Source organism: Lemur catta, chromosome 20 (genome assembly GCF_020740605.2).
Source record: "Lemur catta isolate mLemCat1 chromosome 20, mLemCat1.pri, whole genome shotgun sequence".
Classification (NCBI taxonomy): Eukaryota; Metazoa; Chordata; class Mammalia; order Primates; family Lemuridae; genus Lemur; species Lemur catta.
This window is the reverse complement of record NC_059147.1, coordinates 20,493,761-20,511,354: the sequence shown is the minus strand read 5'-3', so window position 1 is coordinate 20,511,354 and position 17,594 is coordinate 20,493,761. Positions and strand designations below refer to the sequence as shown.

The 17,594-nt window shown below is 44.6% G+C and overlaps 1 protein-coding gene across 2 annotated transcripts in view; it reads left to right on the top strand.

The window, feature by feature from the left end:
• Positions 1 to 17,594, top strand: part of ZFHX3 (zinc finger homeobox 3) — a 159,359-nt gene that overhangs the window by 102,625 nt on the left and 39,140 nt on the right. For both annotated transcript variants that reach the window (XM_045533187.1, XM_045533186.1), the window contains exon 4: positions 12,970 to 13,077. In XM_045533187.1, the coding sequence (XP_045389143.1) occupies positions 12,970 to 13,077 (108 nt within the window). The remainder of the gene's footprint in view (positions 1 to 12,969; positions 13,078 to 17,594) is intronic.

Below are 17,594 nucleotides of genomic sequence, written 5' to 3'. Positions count from 1 at the left end.
GTGGAACTGAATGCTGGAGAGCCAGGACTGAAATTGCAGTCACTTTAGATTATTTGGAGCGAGGAGAGGCAGGGAAAAAAGGGTCTGTTGACTACAGGAAGCTGAATTCTTCCTCTGCTGAAAAGCTTATTAGTGGAAGGGGAAAAAGCAATTACTTGGCTTTTGCTAGTTCTCTGCGGCTGGGATTCGGGACTGTGACAGCAACCCCGTCACCAACGCCTCGGACCTCACCCTGAAACAGAATACCTAGATGGACACTGCCCCTAAGCCATTTGGGAGCAGTACTTCTGCGATCCTCCCCCCTTCCAGAAAAGAACATGAAAGGGAGGAATATGTGAGTGAGTGTGTGTGTAAGAGAGGGAGAAAGGGAAAACTGTGACTTGTCCTGTCTTTAAATGCAATGCTTTTCTGCTGGGTATCACGTTGCCACTGGGCAGGAAGTGAACAGGGTACTATTTGCCTGGAAACACAGCTATCTGGGGTGTTAGGGGCTGGTTTTGTTTTGTGTGGGGGTTTTCACTTGGTTTGGTTTTGGCAAGCTCACTTTTCATCCTTGCTATGCCTTTTGTCTTAAAATGTAAAGAAAAAACATTGCTTTGAACCACAATGGTACCACTATCACAGTATCACAGCCTCAATATCACAGCTTTAATTGAGAGAGATTCCTGAAGAGCCAGCATCCAGGGAGCGGGACGCAGGCTGCCCGGTTCACACTGCCCGTGGTTCCTTTCTCTGCTCGTTTGACTGTGTGCGCATCACCCTGAGCTCTTCTTGTCTCCACAGCTGTGTCCCTCATCCTCCTCTAGACATGCTCCTTTGGGCTACCTCACTGTGTGGCCTCAGAGCCTTGTGCTTCCCTGATCCCTGATCTGTAAAACTGAGGTGCTTGCTGTCGGCTCCACCAAATCTCTCAGGACAAAGGCAGACCCCTCCAAGGCCGGGTTAACGCAAGCAGCCGTCATTTCTCGTTCTTAAACCTGTCGTACTCATTTTATGCTTTCATACCTTCTCCGCATCTGGACCACTTTGCCTATTGATCCTTTTTATATTTTCCAAAACACCTAAAGGAATTCCTGGTTTCACCACCTTAATTGTATGTAGCTAAATTTTACACAGCTAGATTTTTAGTCCAGTGACTGCTTTTATCTTTTCTTTTATTTCTCTTTAAGGCTCAGTTTTCTGTCTTCGCTTCCTTTCTCCTGGAACATTTCCTATTCTTTCCAGCCTTTTACCAAAGTTCTTTAGTAGTTGAGTCCATGCGTAGGCCAACTCCTTTTAGATAGAAATTGATCTGTTTTCCGTACCATAACATATATTTAATTTTAAGACATAATCTTACCTAGGTTTTTTTTTTTTTGTTTTTAAGTGTTTCATTGGTTACTATCTAAGTCATCTTCCTCCTCCTATTTGAAGATATTGCTTGGTAAGTGGGGAATCGCTTACTTTATTCTTCCTAATGATTTGGGGATCTTCTCTTTAATACTGTGTTGCTCTTTGGCTAGTTCACCTTCACACATCTGGCAGGTTTTACTTCTTGTCTTGCTGTCAATCTTGGCTTTACACAATGAAACAAAACCTTTCACTTGTTTCTAGTTTCCTTTCCTTATTTGCTTTCTGCTTAGGGTTCATGTTACTCTTGGAAAAAGTTGCCCACTTAGGAAAGTTTGGGAAGGATTCTGACCTAAGGATTTCCCTATAAGTGGATTTCTAGTACTTCCTCCAGTTGCAGTGTGCACGCAGAACAATTTAAACATCCAAAATTATTTCATTAAAATGGAATCGTGTGCTACAGATTCTATAGATCCCTTATTCCTTGTCACAAATACCAAGTCTGTCGCTAAACTGCACTTTCTGCCCAGATCCTTGATGACTTTGGCATCTCAAGACAATAACGTTTTCTTTCTTTTGTTTCACATATTTGTTGTTTTCAGATGTTCCCACCATGAAAGAGTGTGGGCATGAGTCTGGAATTTAAATTACTTTTATTGAATTGTTTGCCTTGATGGTCATCACTGTGTGCTTTTGTGTCTTGAAATATATTGCTGTATAAATTTGGGAATACCTAACGCAGTGTGTTGCTTGTCAAGGGTTACCACCTGTTCTTAGGTCTGGGAAACACCTTACAGGAGGAAAAGCTAAATAGATGCACACGGAGTCCTAAAGCTGAGTCGGCAGTACAGTTGGTTGCTCTGGGAGATTTGAGAAGGGCTCTTGTAGCTAAAACCATTGCGAAAGGGATGGTGGCATTTTGTTAAACCCTAGAAAAAGACCATTTCATTGTACAGGATCCAAACTTAGAAATATATAGAGGCTTTGGATTCAACTACTGGCATTACTTCCGAAGTTTCTGAAGAGGAGGAGGAGGATCCAAGAATTTTCTCTCTCCCTTTGGGCACAGAAGAGCTGTATAAGGTGCCTATTAAAAATGACAACAGTTTAACAATTCCATCTGCTTTTTCCTCCACGAATACAGGAAAGCTTTTGCACATAAACCTTTTCTCTGTACCTCAGCTTCCTGCTTCGCTTTCTTTGCAATTTCCTAGGAAATGTCAACTGAAACATGCTGCCTCTGCTGCCTGTTTGTTTCAGACTGAAGCGTGTTTGGGGACTTGATGGTTTTGGAGAGTGGCCCAGTTTTTGACTTTCCATGTGTAGATGCATCCTGAAATATCTCGGGTCTGACCATAAATGCTCCTGGCGGAGTCAGGCTTTTCTCCACTGGCACCAGGCAATGCACAGTAGGCACCTGAGGACTCCCCAGGATGCTTGGAGATGTAAGCGTCTGCTCTCAGCCACCTCCAGGGTTCATAGTGTCTAGCACTGGTGCATTCTTGAATGTGCAGTCTGTAAATACGCAGTGACCTTCGTGTACGCTTGGGTCTGGCCAAGGGAGAGCAGGTTTAGCGGTGTTTTCCTGGGTGCAGCATCGCCTGAAGTTGGCCTGATTTTTGTTCCCCAGATTTGGTTTGGAAAGTATAAGCCTTTGTTTGTGCTTTGTTTTTATGAATCAGCTTGTTTTACCAGCTGTGCATATAAATGGCTTATGATCATGCAAAACGAAGCTCCTTGCCAGTGAGTCCCTCGTCCGCTGATGGGAGTAAACTAATATTTCTGCCTGAATTCCGTGCTTCTCAGAGGTAAAGCTGTTTCATGAATAGGTTAGAGACGCTTCAGACACTGTGGGCTTAAGAGTGAGGCAACAAACAGGCTGAAAATTCAAGTCCCTCATTTGTACCCTCATGTGATCAGATCTCTGGAGTCGTAGCTTTATTTTTCTCAGTTATGTGCAGTTTGTTTCAGTGGTCGGAAACGAACTGTTTACCCCTTTCTCTTTCAGTTTGCCTTTTTGCTTATCTTTACTCTAGATAGTCCATCGTTCCCTTTGGCATTGTCAAATTGTGTCTCCCCAGCCTTGTGAATCCCTTGGTTCTGCACGGCCACCCTCCACCTCTCCTTCCCTTGCTGTCATTCCCGTATAGATTGCATCCATCACCGCCGACGCGCCCGGTACGAGCCATCCCGCAAGGTTTCACTTATACCCATTAGGTTCTAATCTCCATCATTTAATATCGCTTCTGGTACATCCTGTTCATTTCCCATACACCTTCATTTGTATATAGAGGCTTAAAAGTACACTTACGGGCCTTCCTTGACTGTTTTTTCATCCATGTATTTCCAACATTTTCCAATTTAAAAAAGAAATAAATAAGGAAACATACCGTAGAATTGTTTTTTTTTTTTTTTTTGCATTAAGCATGAGATCTCTCTTTGACAAGCCAAGTCAGTTTCAACTCAGAAGGACATACCAGTCTTCTTTAATGGAAACTGCTAAATTTTTTTTTTAATTTACTCTCTTTCTATCACTCATATGTGTTTATCTGTCTTGTCTTCTCCCCTCCGAGCATGGAAGCCTGGCAGTGTTTATTTCAAGCAGGGTGTTATTGAAAGACAGATGCTTGTAGGGACTGCTCAGGCCTCACACCTGGAATGTTAAAAAGCTTTCAGGCAGATCTGTGCTGTTGCAAAATGTCCCCTTCCACAGAGAAAGGGGACAGGTGGGAACTGGTGCCCTATGGGAGAGGCATCCTTTCTTCACTCCCATCCCCACCCCAGGTATGTGGTCATGAACTCCCAATTCTGATCGTACATCCGGACACCCTAGATGCTACTTCCAAATCTGCAAAATGGTTTATTCTGATGAGTAAGCACATGAAGCCCCTTCTTCCTCCTTCAAGACCCTCTTCCTTCTACTAGCACCAGCTTTTTTTTGCCTTTACCTATCTTCTGTCTTGAAGACATTACCATTTCCTCTCTCCCGTCCTCCTCTCTTCCTCAGTGGTGTACTGAGTTAGGATCATTATTTTTCTTGACTACTTCGTTTTCAACAGAAGTTGAGGGGGACACCCTTCTTGGTATCAAGGACCTTGTCTTCTGCATGCCTCTTTCTTCCAGAACATTCCAGTTTGGTGTGAGGTTAAACTGTGCAAAATACTGTTTGAAAGAAAGGAGAAAAAGAGAAAGGAACTTGTCAAAATGCATTTGTTAGATCCCATTTTAAATGAAGTACAATTGAAGGTAGTTTTTGTCCAAAGAAAGGAAAAACCCCTGCAAATCCGCTGAGCTCCCAGAGAGCGCGCCTCCTTTGTCGTCGCCCTGACATTGAAGTGTAATTTTTCATGGTTATTTGGACTGGAAAATGGGGGGGAAAGGGAGAGATGGGCCTGCGATTATTTCCCATAAATGACAACACAATCACATCACGCTCCGCTACGAACATGCTCGGGGAATTTGCCTTTTTCACATTTCATGTGTGAAAGTAACAGCAACAATCATGGCTGTGTAGAAATCCAAGAGAACTAATCCCTGCTGAATTCAGTTTACTTCAGAGTTCTGGTATGTAGCTGGGTTTCTTATTTAGCGTGTATTCCGAGACCCTTTCAGGGTTGGGTTTGTATTTTACAAACTGGAACTCACACCTTTCAGTTATTTAAAAAAAAAAAAAATCTTCCCGTGAATAGCCACCAGGCGAGTCAGTGACATATTTAGTTCCGTTGTGCTTTGTTGCTGCACATTTACTTTTATCCTTTCTGGGTTTCTGCAGGGGGCAACCCAGGTGCTTTTGCTAAGAACACAGATAAATGGAACTTGTTGCAATACCGGCTCTAGGCGTTTCCTCCCTTTTTCTCCTCTCTTGACCCCCACCCACCCCCGTAATTCTAGTGTGGTTTTGACAAACTGTTCAAATGACCAAGTGGCCTTGCCTGGGAGAGGAAAAATGGCAGGACCCGTCCGTCGCCACACAACGGCAGCATTTTTCACTTCTTGCTCTGGCGTTCTGCGCTGTTCCCGCAGGAGGGACAGCTCAGAGAGGGGAAATTTTCTCTGGGAGGCCTTACAGGATGCGGCCACTTTGGACCCATAACACGCTCTCCTGTCCGTGCTCATATTAGCGGTGACGTTAAGGAAAAAAGCACATGGAGTGGCTGCCCCGGGCTTGCTCTCTAGAGGAGCTGGACCGCACCCAGCGGGGGCCGAACACGCAGGCCGCAGCTCAGCCCTCCCTTCCAAGGCTGCCTCTCGACACACAATCCCCATTTTTCTCGTTTCTGTAAACAGTGGTAAGATCTTCAAATATACAAAAGCATAAATGGTCTCTATTCTCCAATTAGTCATTTTTAATAATACCCGGAGTTGCCTTCAGAACGTTGATTCCTACTGCCCGGTGCCAAAAGGCAGGGTTGGCAGCGTGGGGGAGGGCAGGAAAGAAGGCCAGGGTGGGGCCCTGGCGGCTGGCAGCCCTCCGCCACCTTTCAAGCGAGGCCAGAAAGGCCAGGCGCTGCGGCCCCAGGTGTATTTGGTAAATGAGCACCTAGTGGTAAAAAGAATTCTTGTGGGAAAATGATGACTTAAAGGAGCCACGTGAAAAAGAGTTCCTCACTGGAGCGAGGGGAACTTTTGGAGGGCTGAAATATGTTTGTGTAAATGTCATCTTGGAGAAGACAGTTTTGTTTAAAACAAACTAGCAGTTTGGCCACCTTTTTTTTTTTCTTTTTCTTTTTTTAGCAACCAGAGTTGGAAAATTAGCAGTTGGGCCTTTTTTTTTTTTAAAGCCACCAGGGTGGGAAAATTACCTGTAGGAGTGCGAGGCGGGTCCCTGCCCATTCATGCCAGCCAGTAGTCAAGGGTCTTTGGCAAGCCTGGCAGAAAGCTTCAATGGGTGATAAAAAGGAAAATGGTCAAGGCAATGGCGCCCCTTTAGGGACAGACCTACCGCTGCCTTTCCCACACTCTGTCCCTTAGACCCAATGCAAGGGGTCCTACTGAAGAGTCAGATTTTAGAAAGGCCCAGGCCGGTTTGCCCATCATCCACGTGAAGAATGTACTTTTCACCGAATGCCTTGGGCTTTATTAGTGCACTGGAGTTCTCAGTCCATTGGAAAAGATTTCTTATCCCGAAGAGGCAGGAAAATCGTGCACTTCTGATGAATGAACAAACGTTCCAGCTGCAGAGCCCCTGCCTGCTCCACCCTGCCCCCCCCTTCCCGCACACATCCGCATGTACCCTTCAGTCCTTTCAGGTTCCCTGCCTGGGCTACGACAGGTGTAGCTCAAGAAGTCCCACTCATCACTGTTGATTTGGACCCTCTTGTGATTTGGTAATTTCCTTGATAGATCTATAGCCTGTTAAGAGGTAGAAAATGGAATGGGCAAAGTTGGTCAGCAATTATAAAAAATATTCAGATGGGACTTCCGTGTAGATTTGAAAATTCCCTCTTCTGTGTGCATATGTGAGAAGATGTAGTCACCTTTACTAAGATGCTAAGTATAAGGTGTGTCAAGAGAACAATTTGTATTTGTGGTAAGCAGACCCACTTTAAGGAAAAATTTCTGGGGCACTAGGATATTGTTGCCCAGAAAACCTAATTGCTGGAAGCTACCTCTCAAGCAGCTTCAGCCCAGCCAGGCTGTCAGGGCTGGAAAAACTCGATGTATAAAACCAGGGAGTAAACATTTGAGAAGATGTGTTTTGGAATGTTGCAGAGTAGCTTATTATGTTTGGGATCTGGGTGTCACTGTGCAGTAAGCATATAGCCCAGAGCATATGTAAAGTCACCTACTGGTAGGACCTCTGGTCACTATTCATTGAAATTCCATTTGCCAAAATGTCATGGAAGGAGAATGACATAGTGGCCCACTCCGGTGGATGCATCCACAAATGTCACCACCACTAGCCTCTTCCTCTCTGGCTTAGAGAAGACAGAACTAGAAGTAACAAGCTGGGAACTACATGGTTGTCCATCAGCATTGGAGATCGCATCCTGTTACAAATTTCTGTTGTAGCAGAATGTTAATGCACTGGATTTTATTTGAAATAAGTGGTCTAGGCCTTGGTAGTCATCTTTTGTATTGTGGGATTTGATTCGACCTGTATTGGCAAAGTAAAGCATACATATTCTGTAGAGTGTCTGCAGCCAGTGGAGGCGTCCCATTGATAACAAGATGCCAGGAGGATTGGACATACTAGAAAATGTTCTGCCCTCGTTTTCCAGTTGTGCCAGCCAAGGCTTAAAGAGGACAACCGACTGGCCAGAGTCTGGCACCCACGCAGGAGTTAGAGGAACAAGACGATGTGATGCCACTAGTCCTTTCTGCCACCCACCACAGAGACACCAGCCAGCACCACTTGTAGCTACCACCCTCCATGTCACTCCTGCTGGTCAGGGTACCCCGGGGCCTTTCCCGCTTGCTTCAGTGGTGGTCGTCCTTGGGTTAATTAGGTTGAAAATGGAGAAAGGAAAAGCTTTAACCCTATCTTCAAAGTAAGCAGATTGGTTATTTTGTTTTTCAAAGAAGAGGTCCTATATACAATTAAAATTTGTTTCTGGTAAACCTCATTCCAGGAAAGATGAGCTTTTAACAAAAGGCTTTTGACAGCTGCAGGCTATTTCATTTTTTTTAATGCCGAATGAAAAATCAATACATTTTTCTGGGTTATACATATTCAGAACAGGCCTGATATTTCCATTATAATGGAAAGTGGGTGTCTGTGCACATCTCGCCTGTCAGGGCTGCGCCGCCGCGTTTTCCAAGCCACTGCTAAATATTTCAAACCTGATTTGATTGTGGTTCATGACAGCTAATGTTTCTCAGCTCTTGAGCCTGCCGACAGGCAAACGCACTTTATTTCACCCCCACCCTCCAACATCCCTCCCTCCAAAGAAAAAGGAAAGAACAATTTCATTCTTCGGGGATCACAGATTGGTGTATTATTTAAGTAACATGATCATGTGAGAGCCTTGGGTACAGACACCCTGATTCTTAGGAGAATTTCCAAATTTCTATCACATCGAGGCACTGTGGGGGCTTTGTCAGGTTTGGGGAAGGTTTGAATTAATCTGCATTATCCTGTTAAGAGTTAGGAACAGAGGGACTAGTCTTAATCATTGATTGACTCCCCTTTCCTTCAAACCTGTAAGCAATTTGTAAAATACCCCCAATGGACGCGTTGCTAGGCCCCCCATTATTTGGAGGAACAGTACTATTTTTTAACTGGAATGTTTTCTTGGGTGACGTGACACATTCAGGGAGTGTGTGCAGTGGGGTTGAATGCTGACTTCGTGACGATGCCACCTCTATTTTTGGCTTGTGCCTGGTGCTTCTTCCACAAACCAATTTCCAGGTTGTTCATAAAATTGTTACAAATCCCCACGGGTTGCCAGTTGGCACACACACCTCCTTCGGGAGCAGACTTCACCACAGATGGGGGGGTCATGCAGTCACCTTTACCCAGATGCTAAGTATAAGGTGTGTTAAGAGAACAATTTCCATTTGTGGTAAGCAAAACCACCTTGATTGAAGGGAAATTTTCTGACACTGTGATATCATCCCCTTTAAGAATCTAAGCTGTTCTAGGAAACTTTCCCTTTTAGAATACATTTATCTGCTGGAATTCTTACACGTGAGGGCTCTGCCCTTAGCCAGGAGATGTGAGCACTGGGAGAGGTAGGCTGTGTGTGTGTGGCCCAGTGCTAGTAAATCCTGCCTGGGACAAGGAGGTGGTGCTGGAAAAAGTTCTTGAAGGACTTCAGTCAGTGTTTTACTTGGAAGTGAAAGGCAGAGGGACACTAGGAAGACCTCAAAGTCTTCTAAGAATTTGCTTCTATTTTGCTAGCTCTTTAACGTGCAAATACATACAAACAAGAGGGGGTGCCCTAGTTTGAGGGCTGCTGTGGGATGTGGGCTTCTGTGGGGGTTTTAAAGGCACCTCCTCTGGCATCTTGTATAACACAGATCTGTCTGGGCAGCACTGGGCTTGGTACCTCCCACCAGAGCCAGGGCAGGGCTGGGGGAGTGGAGATGACCTCCCCTCCCAGGTCCTGGCCACGCCCTTGGGAAAGCATTCCTGGTGTGCTCAGGCCGGGATCTGAATTATTATTAAATGCTTTAAGGAAAAGATGGTTTTGATTTGTCTATGTTGGCCTTCAAAATGGCATGGTGGCTGTTATGTGCTTTGGTGAAGGAAAGCAGGAAAGCAGCCTCTTCCCGAGTGAAAGACAGGATTTTCCAGATAAAACTGATGGTCATTCCATCAAGTCTTCACTTGTTCCCACCATCTGTCAGTAGCTGATATTACAGGGAAAAAAAAAATCTTCGCCTTCTGTAATGACCCAGCCAGTTGCCCCTAACTCGAGGGGGTGGGGGAAATGCAATCTGTGATCCGTGGGGGGACAAACTCCCCTCCTTTCTCTCAGCACGTGTGTATCAGATATACATTCCTGAAGGGAACAGGGCTAGAGAACAGCCCCAGGAGCTTAACGTTTGGCCGTGGTTCTCCCCTTCAGAGCCGGGTGCCGTCTCCTGCTGCCCACGTGTGTCCAGTGCGGGGAGACCAAGCCCCTCCGTGGGTGCCCGAGGCCTGGCTTTTGGGGAGGGGGCTTGCTTTATGTTTTTGGAACCAACAAAACACACCCTGCCTGCAAAGCATCATGGGCTTGAGCTGTCCAGGCGAATTTGCAGTTTGTATCCCTGTGTTTTAATCATTTCTCTACCTTTATTGGTATTCAGTTTTCTGGTTACCGTCAGCCTGGGCTTTCATCCATTTTAAAGAGCTATTTTTTCTCTTGCTGTTGATGATGATGGTAGAGAGACAGATGGCATAACTGCCTATGAATGTCCTATTTTATTTCTCCAGGACCAGACAGTTCACTTGAAGACATATATTCTTTCCACATGCTCAGGTTAGGTGGCCCAGGCTCCTCTGCCTCCGTCGCCAGCTGCCCTTCCTGGCCTCGCCATGCGGATGGCGACACCTGTAGGTCACACGTGGAACTGCAGGGATGCGCCCGCTCCGCAGAATGGGACCTGGTTTTTAGGTGGGGGTGAGGAGGCTGATCCCCTTGTAAAGGGAGCTGGCTTATCCAGGATTTTCCTAATCATTTCTTCTCCCACCACGCGTATAACAGCCTCTAGCGAATGAGTCACAAATGATAATATTAAACCTAGGAACTCAAGAATTGACTTGATTTGTAAATCTTGAAGGAAAAAAAAAAGGAAGATAAGCAAAATAAGTTCCTGAAATAACCTGTGTCGTTTATCCTCTCATTGGAAATCAGCTGCCTTCATTTTCTGCTTGCAGCAGGGCAGAGAGGGAAGGAAGCAGAGGCCCGGTGGGCTCGTAGAATATCCCAGGAATATTCACAGAGCACCTGTGGTTTCCTTGCTCGTCGCATCCGTGATATGCTTATTCTTACAGTATCTGTCTTCTCAAAACAGGTGTTTGGAAAGGCTCAAAGAACTGGGGTCAGTGCCAGGTGACCGTGAATTTTTAACTCTGCTCCAATAGCTGCAGGCCACATAATGTCCTGGCCTTGGTGGTGGCCTCCCAGCGGGTAAATTCCTTCCCTTCTCTGCCAAGTGGCACCTTCAGACACTGTTCATCATATTACGGTGATCTCTAGTTTGTAGGTGTCAGACTGTCTCCATTTAAGGTGAAAATGTATGTGTGCTAGAGAGGAGGGGCCGCTGAACTACCTCTTTGCCTATTTTAAGAGACCTAGCTAATTTGTGTAGACCCGATTCAATAATATTGGTTGACTGAATGCTGGTATCACCCTTCAAAGATGAATTTTATGATTACAATGTGGAACAATTTTATTAAAAGCCTAAAAATGTGCATGGAACCTCCTACTTGGACATAATTAAGATAGAACACATTACCGTACTGTGTAACTTGGTTGTTATTACTCTACAAACACGTATATATGTTTTCTCTACTAAATGATGTATGGTGTTAATATGGGGCTGTGTGTCTGATTGACTTTAAGCTATGATTGTCTGGTTTTTTTTCCATGTTTGAACTAAGGGTAGGGTGGGGAGACTTGATGTTAACTTTACTATGCAGCGAGACAAAATGGAGACAGCAATTATATATGGAGTCCTTAGTGGGAGATGAAAATAAGCAATACCTTATTTCATTCTTGTTTCCAGTGACCGCATCATAAACCCCCTACTGGGTGGTCATGAAGAAAGAACATTCCCTGACCTGGTTCAGCTTTCTAGTCCTTGGACCTCCATAATCCTTTCTGGAAGAGTTAGGAAAATCCACCTGATCTTAGACGGTTTGTAAAACATTCAAGGAAGAAAGTTATCTATCAGATTTTCCTTTATGCCTTGAATGTTTTGGAAACTGAGATCAGTTTACTTTGCATTGCTTTTACTTCCTTTGTGAGATAAAATTCAGAGGCTATTTTCTGGAGGGTCGGGAAGGGCATGACACTTGGAAATACTGAAAAGTAGAATTGGGGGTTGGAGAGACCTCTGGTGGTGTTAGAGTCCCAGTCCATGGTTCTACATTGGACCCCAGTACCTGGTCCCTGCTGGCGTCTGGTCTAGTGACAGATGTGGGCACCCCTGCTCTCAGCCCTCTGCACCTCTGGGCAGGCATGCTCTCCAGATCTCCTAATAGTTTCATCCTTATGAAAATGACTTTCACCATGGTTTGTCCACTTTATTCATTCATTTAACTTGTTCTTACTGAATGCATGTTTTGAATAATGTTCCAGAGGGCCAAGAGAAAAAGAGACAAGTGTCTTCCTTTCTTCTCCCTCAGCATCTAGAGTATCTTATTCTCTTCTTCCCCACTTGGGCAGATGGCATTTCGCTTCATAATTAACCTAGCGTTGCCAATGCTCATTCTTCTTCCTTCACTATAGCACTGTGTGCTGAGCTGAAGAGATATTTCCTGGGTTAGTTTTAAACCAGTAGTGAGTAAAGAATGGAACTACTTCAAAATGAAAGTGTATGACTCTGTTATAAATTTTTATCCCTTTGTCTGCAAATCTTGCTTCCCACCACTGCCTCCTGGCATGCCCACAAGATGCCATTTGCTTTCTAGAACTCTTTACACTGCTGGAATCATGTCACTGATGTTCTGTGACTCTTCAGAATGTCAATGCAAACGACTCCTGCCACAGTCTGATGCATGCATGGTCACTGCAAACCCTACGAGGGTCAGTGATTGAGGCTGGTCTCGGCCAATGCCAGGACGCTCTGGGGATGGAGCTAGGCAAGAAGTGAACATGTGGCCACTTCTTTGCATTTTCAAATGTGAAGGACTTGCGTGCAACTTTAGGGATGCAGATGGAGCTAATTGCTTCAGCAGGGTTTTTCAGGTAGGAAAGCTCAAGTGAAGCAGTCAGAATCCATCTGGAAATACCTAAGGGCCACACGTCTGGAGCAAGTCACAACCTCACACCAACTGTTTACCCAGAGTTCCCTGCTCCTCACCCAAACTTCGGTATATCCTTAGTGCAGTCAGCCTCTCAGGCCATGGGGAAGAGAGGAGGGACAGAGTCGTTTGGAGTCATTGGTTTCTATGTTTTGTGATTGGTAAGTCTTTGGAATAGGGGCCAAGAGCGCTGTTGCTTTCTATTTTTAATCCCTGACATTTTTGTTTTTCTTCTATTTCAGAAGAAGCCATTGAAGATGTTGAAGGACCCAGTGAAACAGCTGCTGATCCAGAGGAGCTTGCTAAGGACCAAGAGAGTGGAGGCGAGAAAGACCAGAGCAAGTGGACAGGTAGTGTGCGTGGCCGCCCTGAAGCCTTCCGGTATTTCCTCCCCGGAAGGATGAGGCTGACAAGCCAGGGAGCAGATAACTCCTTAATCCACCCAGAAAAACCATGTTGGCTTTGAGCAAGTGGGAGAGGGATTTTGTTTTGCTTTTTTAAGTGGTCACCTTCATTCTCCTTTATTATATCATATTCAAGAATGTTCAAGTTTTTAAGTGACCCAAAAGCCCACTTGTTTATTGAGCATCCGGGTGTCAGGCTCTGTGCTGAGGCATCTGGGTTTTTCAGGTAACATTTCTTTGCTAGCTCCTCAGTGTTGTTCATTCCTTCCTCTCTGGAAGGTCCAGTCCCCTATGCCACCTGCTCCCAAGGCCAGCAGAGGGATTTGTCATCTGGAATTTGATCCGCGTCACCTGTGATTCTCAGCTTCAAGCTACTCCAAGGGAGTCAGCAGTGAAGGGTGGTCTTTGTCCTGCTTTTCAGAACCTGGGCAGGGCCCTGCATATTCTCATGTCCTGCCCCTCTCCCAGGGCGAGCACCCACATGCTGAAATCCACCCAAAGGGGAGACAGGCAGTGCAGCCGGGTAGGAGGCCGTCTTACCAAAAGAAGAAGAAATGGAAGAAGCCAAGACAGGAAATGCTATTAATATTTCTGGAAAAGCTGGTATTGAGCAAAGGAATGGCCATGTCTCAGGACAGTAAGATTTGTGTATTGAGAGGAAGAAGAACTGAGACTAAGAAGAACAGCTTAGGTTTTTTGCAGAGGAGCAAAGTCGCTTCTGAGAAGACTGATGGGGACAGATAAGTCTCCCAGAAACTACCACAATACTAAGAGGAAATGATATGACAGGCAACAAAAGTTATTTTATTTGTTCAACCTAATTCTTACTACCATTATTAATATTATAATACTTTGATATTCTTGAGAAAACATTTACCTTCTGGAGTCTATATTGGTTGTGACTTTGTTACTTTTCCAGGCACAACTGTTCTTAAATCATGCTCAGTGCTGGCCTTCACTGTTTAAACAAGATATAGAATCTTGGAGAAAGGCCAGAGGAGAGCAGTGAAAATGACTGAAGGCTGAGAAATATTGCCTCTGAGAAGAAGAAACTGGGGTTATTCAGGCTAGAAAAGAGAAATTCGAGAGGCAGCATAATGGCTCCCAGAACCAGGAGGGATATAGTACAGTAGGTGATGTACCACAGCTCCGTGTCTCCTGGAAACAGAGATGGGCTGTCACTGCAGCAGAATGAATGGATGGGCACACCAGGTAGACTTTACCATTCATGCTGCTCAGTGTCCCCTTCCAAACTGGCCTCTGTGGTGTGCAGAGGCCTGTACTGCAGATAATACCAAGGGCTAAGGTCAAACACTCCAGGAGGATTTGTAAGATAGGCCCAGGGAATAGAGGCTGGACATCTGTGCTCAGGGGCCCTGAGTGTGGGAGGCAAGTATCCTCTTGCAGTGCCTTGCCTAGACCGAGATCCCAGTTAATGCCTAATAGTACGGTGAGATCTAAACAAACAGTTGGGATGGCTACTAAACATACTGCTGGGTGAGCTGGGGAAAAGGATTTCACAAACTGAGGTTGAAGACCTGGTGACCTTCTAGGCCATCTGTCCTTTGTTGTCATGATTTAGATACTTGATTCCTAATCCTGACTCTGCCATTTATTGTGTGACCTTGCTCCAGGTACCTTAACATTTCTGTGCCTCAGTTTCCTCACATGAGGCGGGGATTAAAAATAGTATCTACTTCTATAGTATTGCGGTGAGGATTATTTGACTATAGGAAGCTCAGAACAGTGCCTGGCATGCAGTAAGCTCTATGTAAGTAGTTCGTTTATTTAATGGTTTAGTTAAATAAGATGAGGAAAACCAGTAGCAGTTTCTTTTTGGGTCCTCCCTTTGGATGTAAGACTGTTGCTAGGCAGCATGTGGCTTCTGGGAATTTGGGGAAGCTGAGCCGGGAGCAACATACAAGGATTTTGTGGGATCATTCAAATAATATTTGATGCATATGTTTCCTGCATTCTGTGTGCTAAGGGCACTATGAAAACAATAAAAAGTAGTCACCGTTTGCAAAGGTCCTACTGTGTGCACTGCCCTGTGCTGGGCACTTGATACGTGCTTCACTAATCCTTACCACCAGCCTAGGGCAGGCTTTGTTGAGGGCAGTTCCGTTAAATCTTATTCAAAGTGTTTATGATTCGGTGGGAATGTGTCTGCATCATGGTAGTGAACATGCTAGGCGAGGACTAAAAGAAGTAAAATGAGCACCATAAAAAAATGATGTCCTTAATAAGGTTCCACTTTTTCATGCATTCATTCAAGCAAGAGGCTTACTTAATCTGTACCTCTAAAAGACAGAAAGAATATGAATGAATAACTCAGAAGTGCACCTTGCCAGTTATGCAGTAGTAAAGAGAGAAGGGAAAATTCTTCCCTGACTCCTGCAAATAATCCTCTTTTGACCCAAAGCATAATTTTGTCTATAGCATCTGAGTGTGTAATGACAGGCTTTATTAAGGTACTTGGGCCGATTTGATCTTGGAATCGATATAGGTGCCAGCAACCTTTTCTGAGCTTTCTTTTAGATCCTTAGTGTTTTATAAAAAGTATCTCTGTTTGTTCCATTTACTCCCTAAATTGAGCTGTTCCTATCTGATTAAATGTGATGGGGAGTGCTTCCTCCTGGCAAATAAATAAATAGTGATTTCACAATTTGCTGTGTTGATTAGTGGCTGTTCATGATGCAGATTAATACTATTTCAAATGGGCCTGGATAATCGGCATTTTCTCAGCTATTGATTATGTAGTTTGGGGGTTTGTGCAGGAATGGATAATCTTTACTAAAAATTTTTAGCTATTTATTTTTATGTCAGAATGGGACTCCTGATTTCGTTTTTAGGTGTCCCTCTTTGGGATTCTTTTATTTAGATATCAGGTCTTTTACCTAGAGTGGCAGCAAGACAAGCAAGATAGTGATCTGAATCATGGAAGGGTCAATTCCCCAAGCAAAGGCTGAGCCCCTGCCCCGTGCAGGGCACCAGGGTAGAGTTCCACTGATGACAAGTTTGATGAGATTATAGGACTTGCCTTCAGGGAGTGTAACACTCTGCTGGGGATTTCAGAAATGCCCATAGTCATAAGAACAATATTTCTATAGATGAGTGCTATCCAATGGAAATTTCTGTATGATAGAAATGTTCTGCATCTGTCTGTACAATACTGTAGCCACTAGCCATATACGACTATTGGGCACTTAAAATATGGCTAGTACCACTGAGGAACTGAACTTTCAATTTGATTTTACTGTAATGAATTTAAATGGAAATAGCTATATGTGTAGCTATGGATACTCAGAAGGAACAGAACTAACTTGGAAAGAATGCATCACAAGTATAGTAACTTTCCAGTTATTATAAAGGCTGCATTAAGCTCTAATTCTGTTGTAGACTCTGTTCTAGAGCTTCACACCTGTCCTTCCCAGCAGGTGTGTCTTCAGTGGCTCACAAGCACTGCTCCCCATGGCCCTTGGTTTGGCCAGTGGGGCTGGGAGGTCACTGATGCCACGGTCAGTTGCAGCTTCATCTGTGTATTCCAATCTGCCATCATATTCTGTGTGTGCCATGATGTGGGAAAAAATGCTGGGCAGCACTGCTCTATATATCAGGTCATTTGATTCTCACTCCCACTCTTTGAAATAGATACTATAAATAACTGCTCTCCCACCCCACCATCTTGCAGATAAGGAAACTGAGCCCTGGAGAGCTCAAGCAAGTTGCCAAAAATTATACAAACAGATTCAGATTTGCAACTTGGCTTTGCCACTTAGTCTAACTTAGGGCAGAGCCCGAGCTCTTACCAGGAAGCTTTACCACCTCTCAGAGAATGAACTTTTTCAGTTTGATCATTTGATCTAGTTTTCATCTCTCCCTAAGTTTTACAGTGATGATAGTAACACAGTAGCCACTTGTGGGTTCAAAATGAATTATCAACCATGAATATACCCTGGAATGAGCCAGTGCTGTGCTCAGTCTGAAAGCTGGCTGGTGACAAGGAAAGAACGCTCTAGCTTTGGAGTCAGGAAGCCCACCAGCTAGGAAACGACCTTGGTGGAAGCACTTGGTCTCTTGAAGCCTCAGGTGCCTCATCTGTGATACATGGACAGGTGATACCACTGGCCTCGGCCACCTGAGGTTTCCAAGGTGGCGAGTGGTAGCACATGTACAGGCCTGTGGTAAACAGGGCGTCACATCTAGTCAAGGCAAGTGTGAAGCACTCTCATGGGCTCACAAAGGGTACACGAAGGTTCTTTGAAGCAAAGCCTCTTCCCTAATGCGTAGCCATTGTTATTGTCCAACTTTGTGGTTTTCTCTTTTGAAAATGTCCCCTTGTTCTCTTTTACCAGAATGGATTTGAATATGTGTCTTCTAGGCTGAAGAGTCCCCACTGTCAGCAACTGAGCAATGATTAATACAATGATTATCCAATTAATCATTAATTGTAATAAATTAAG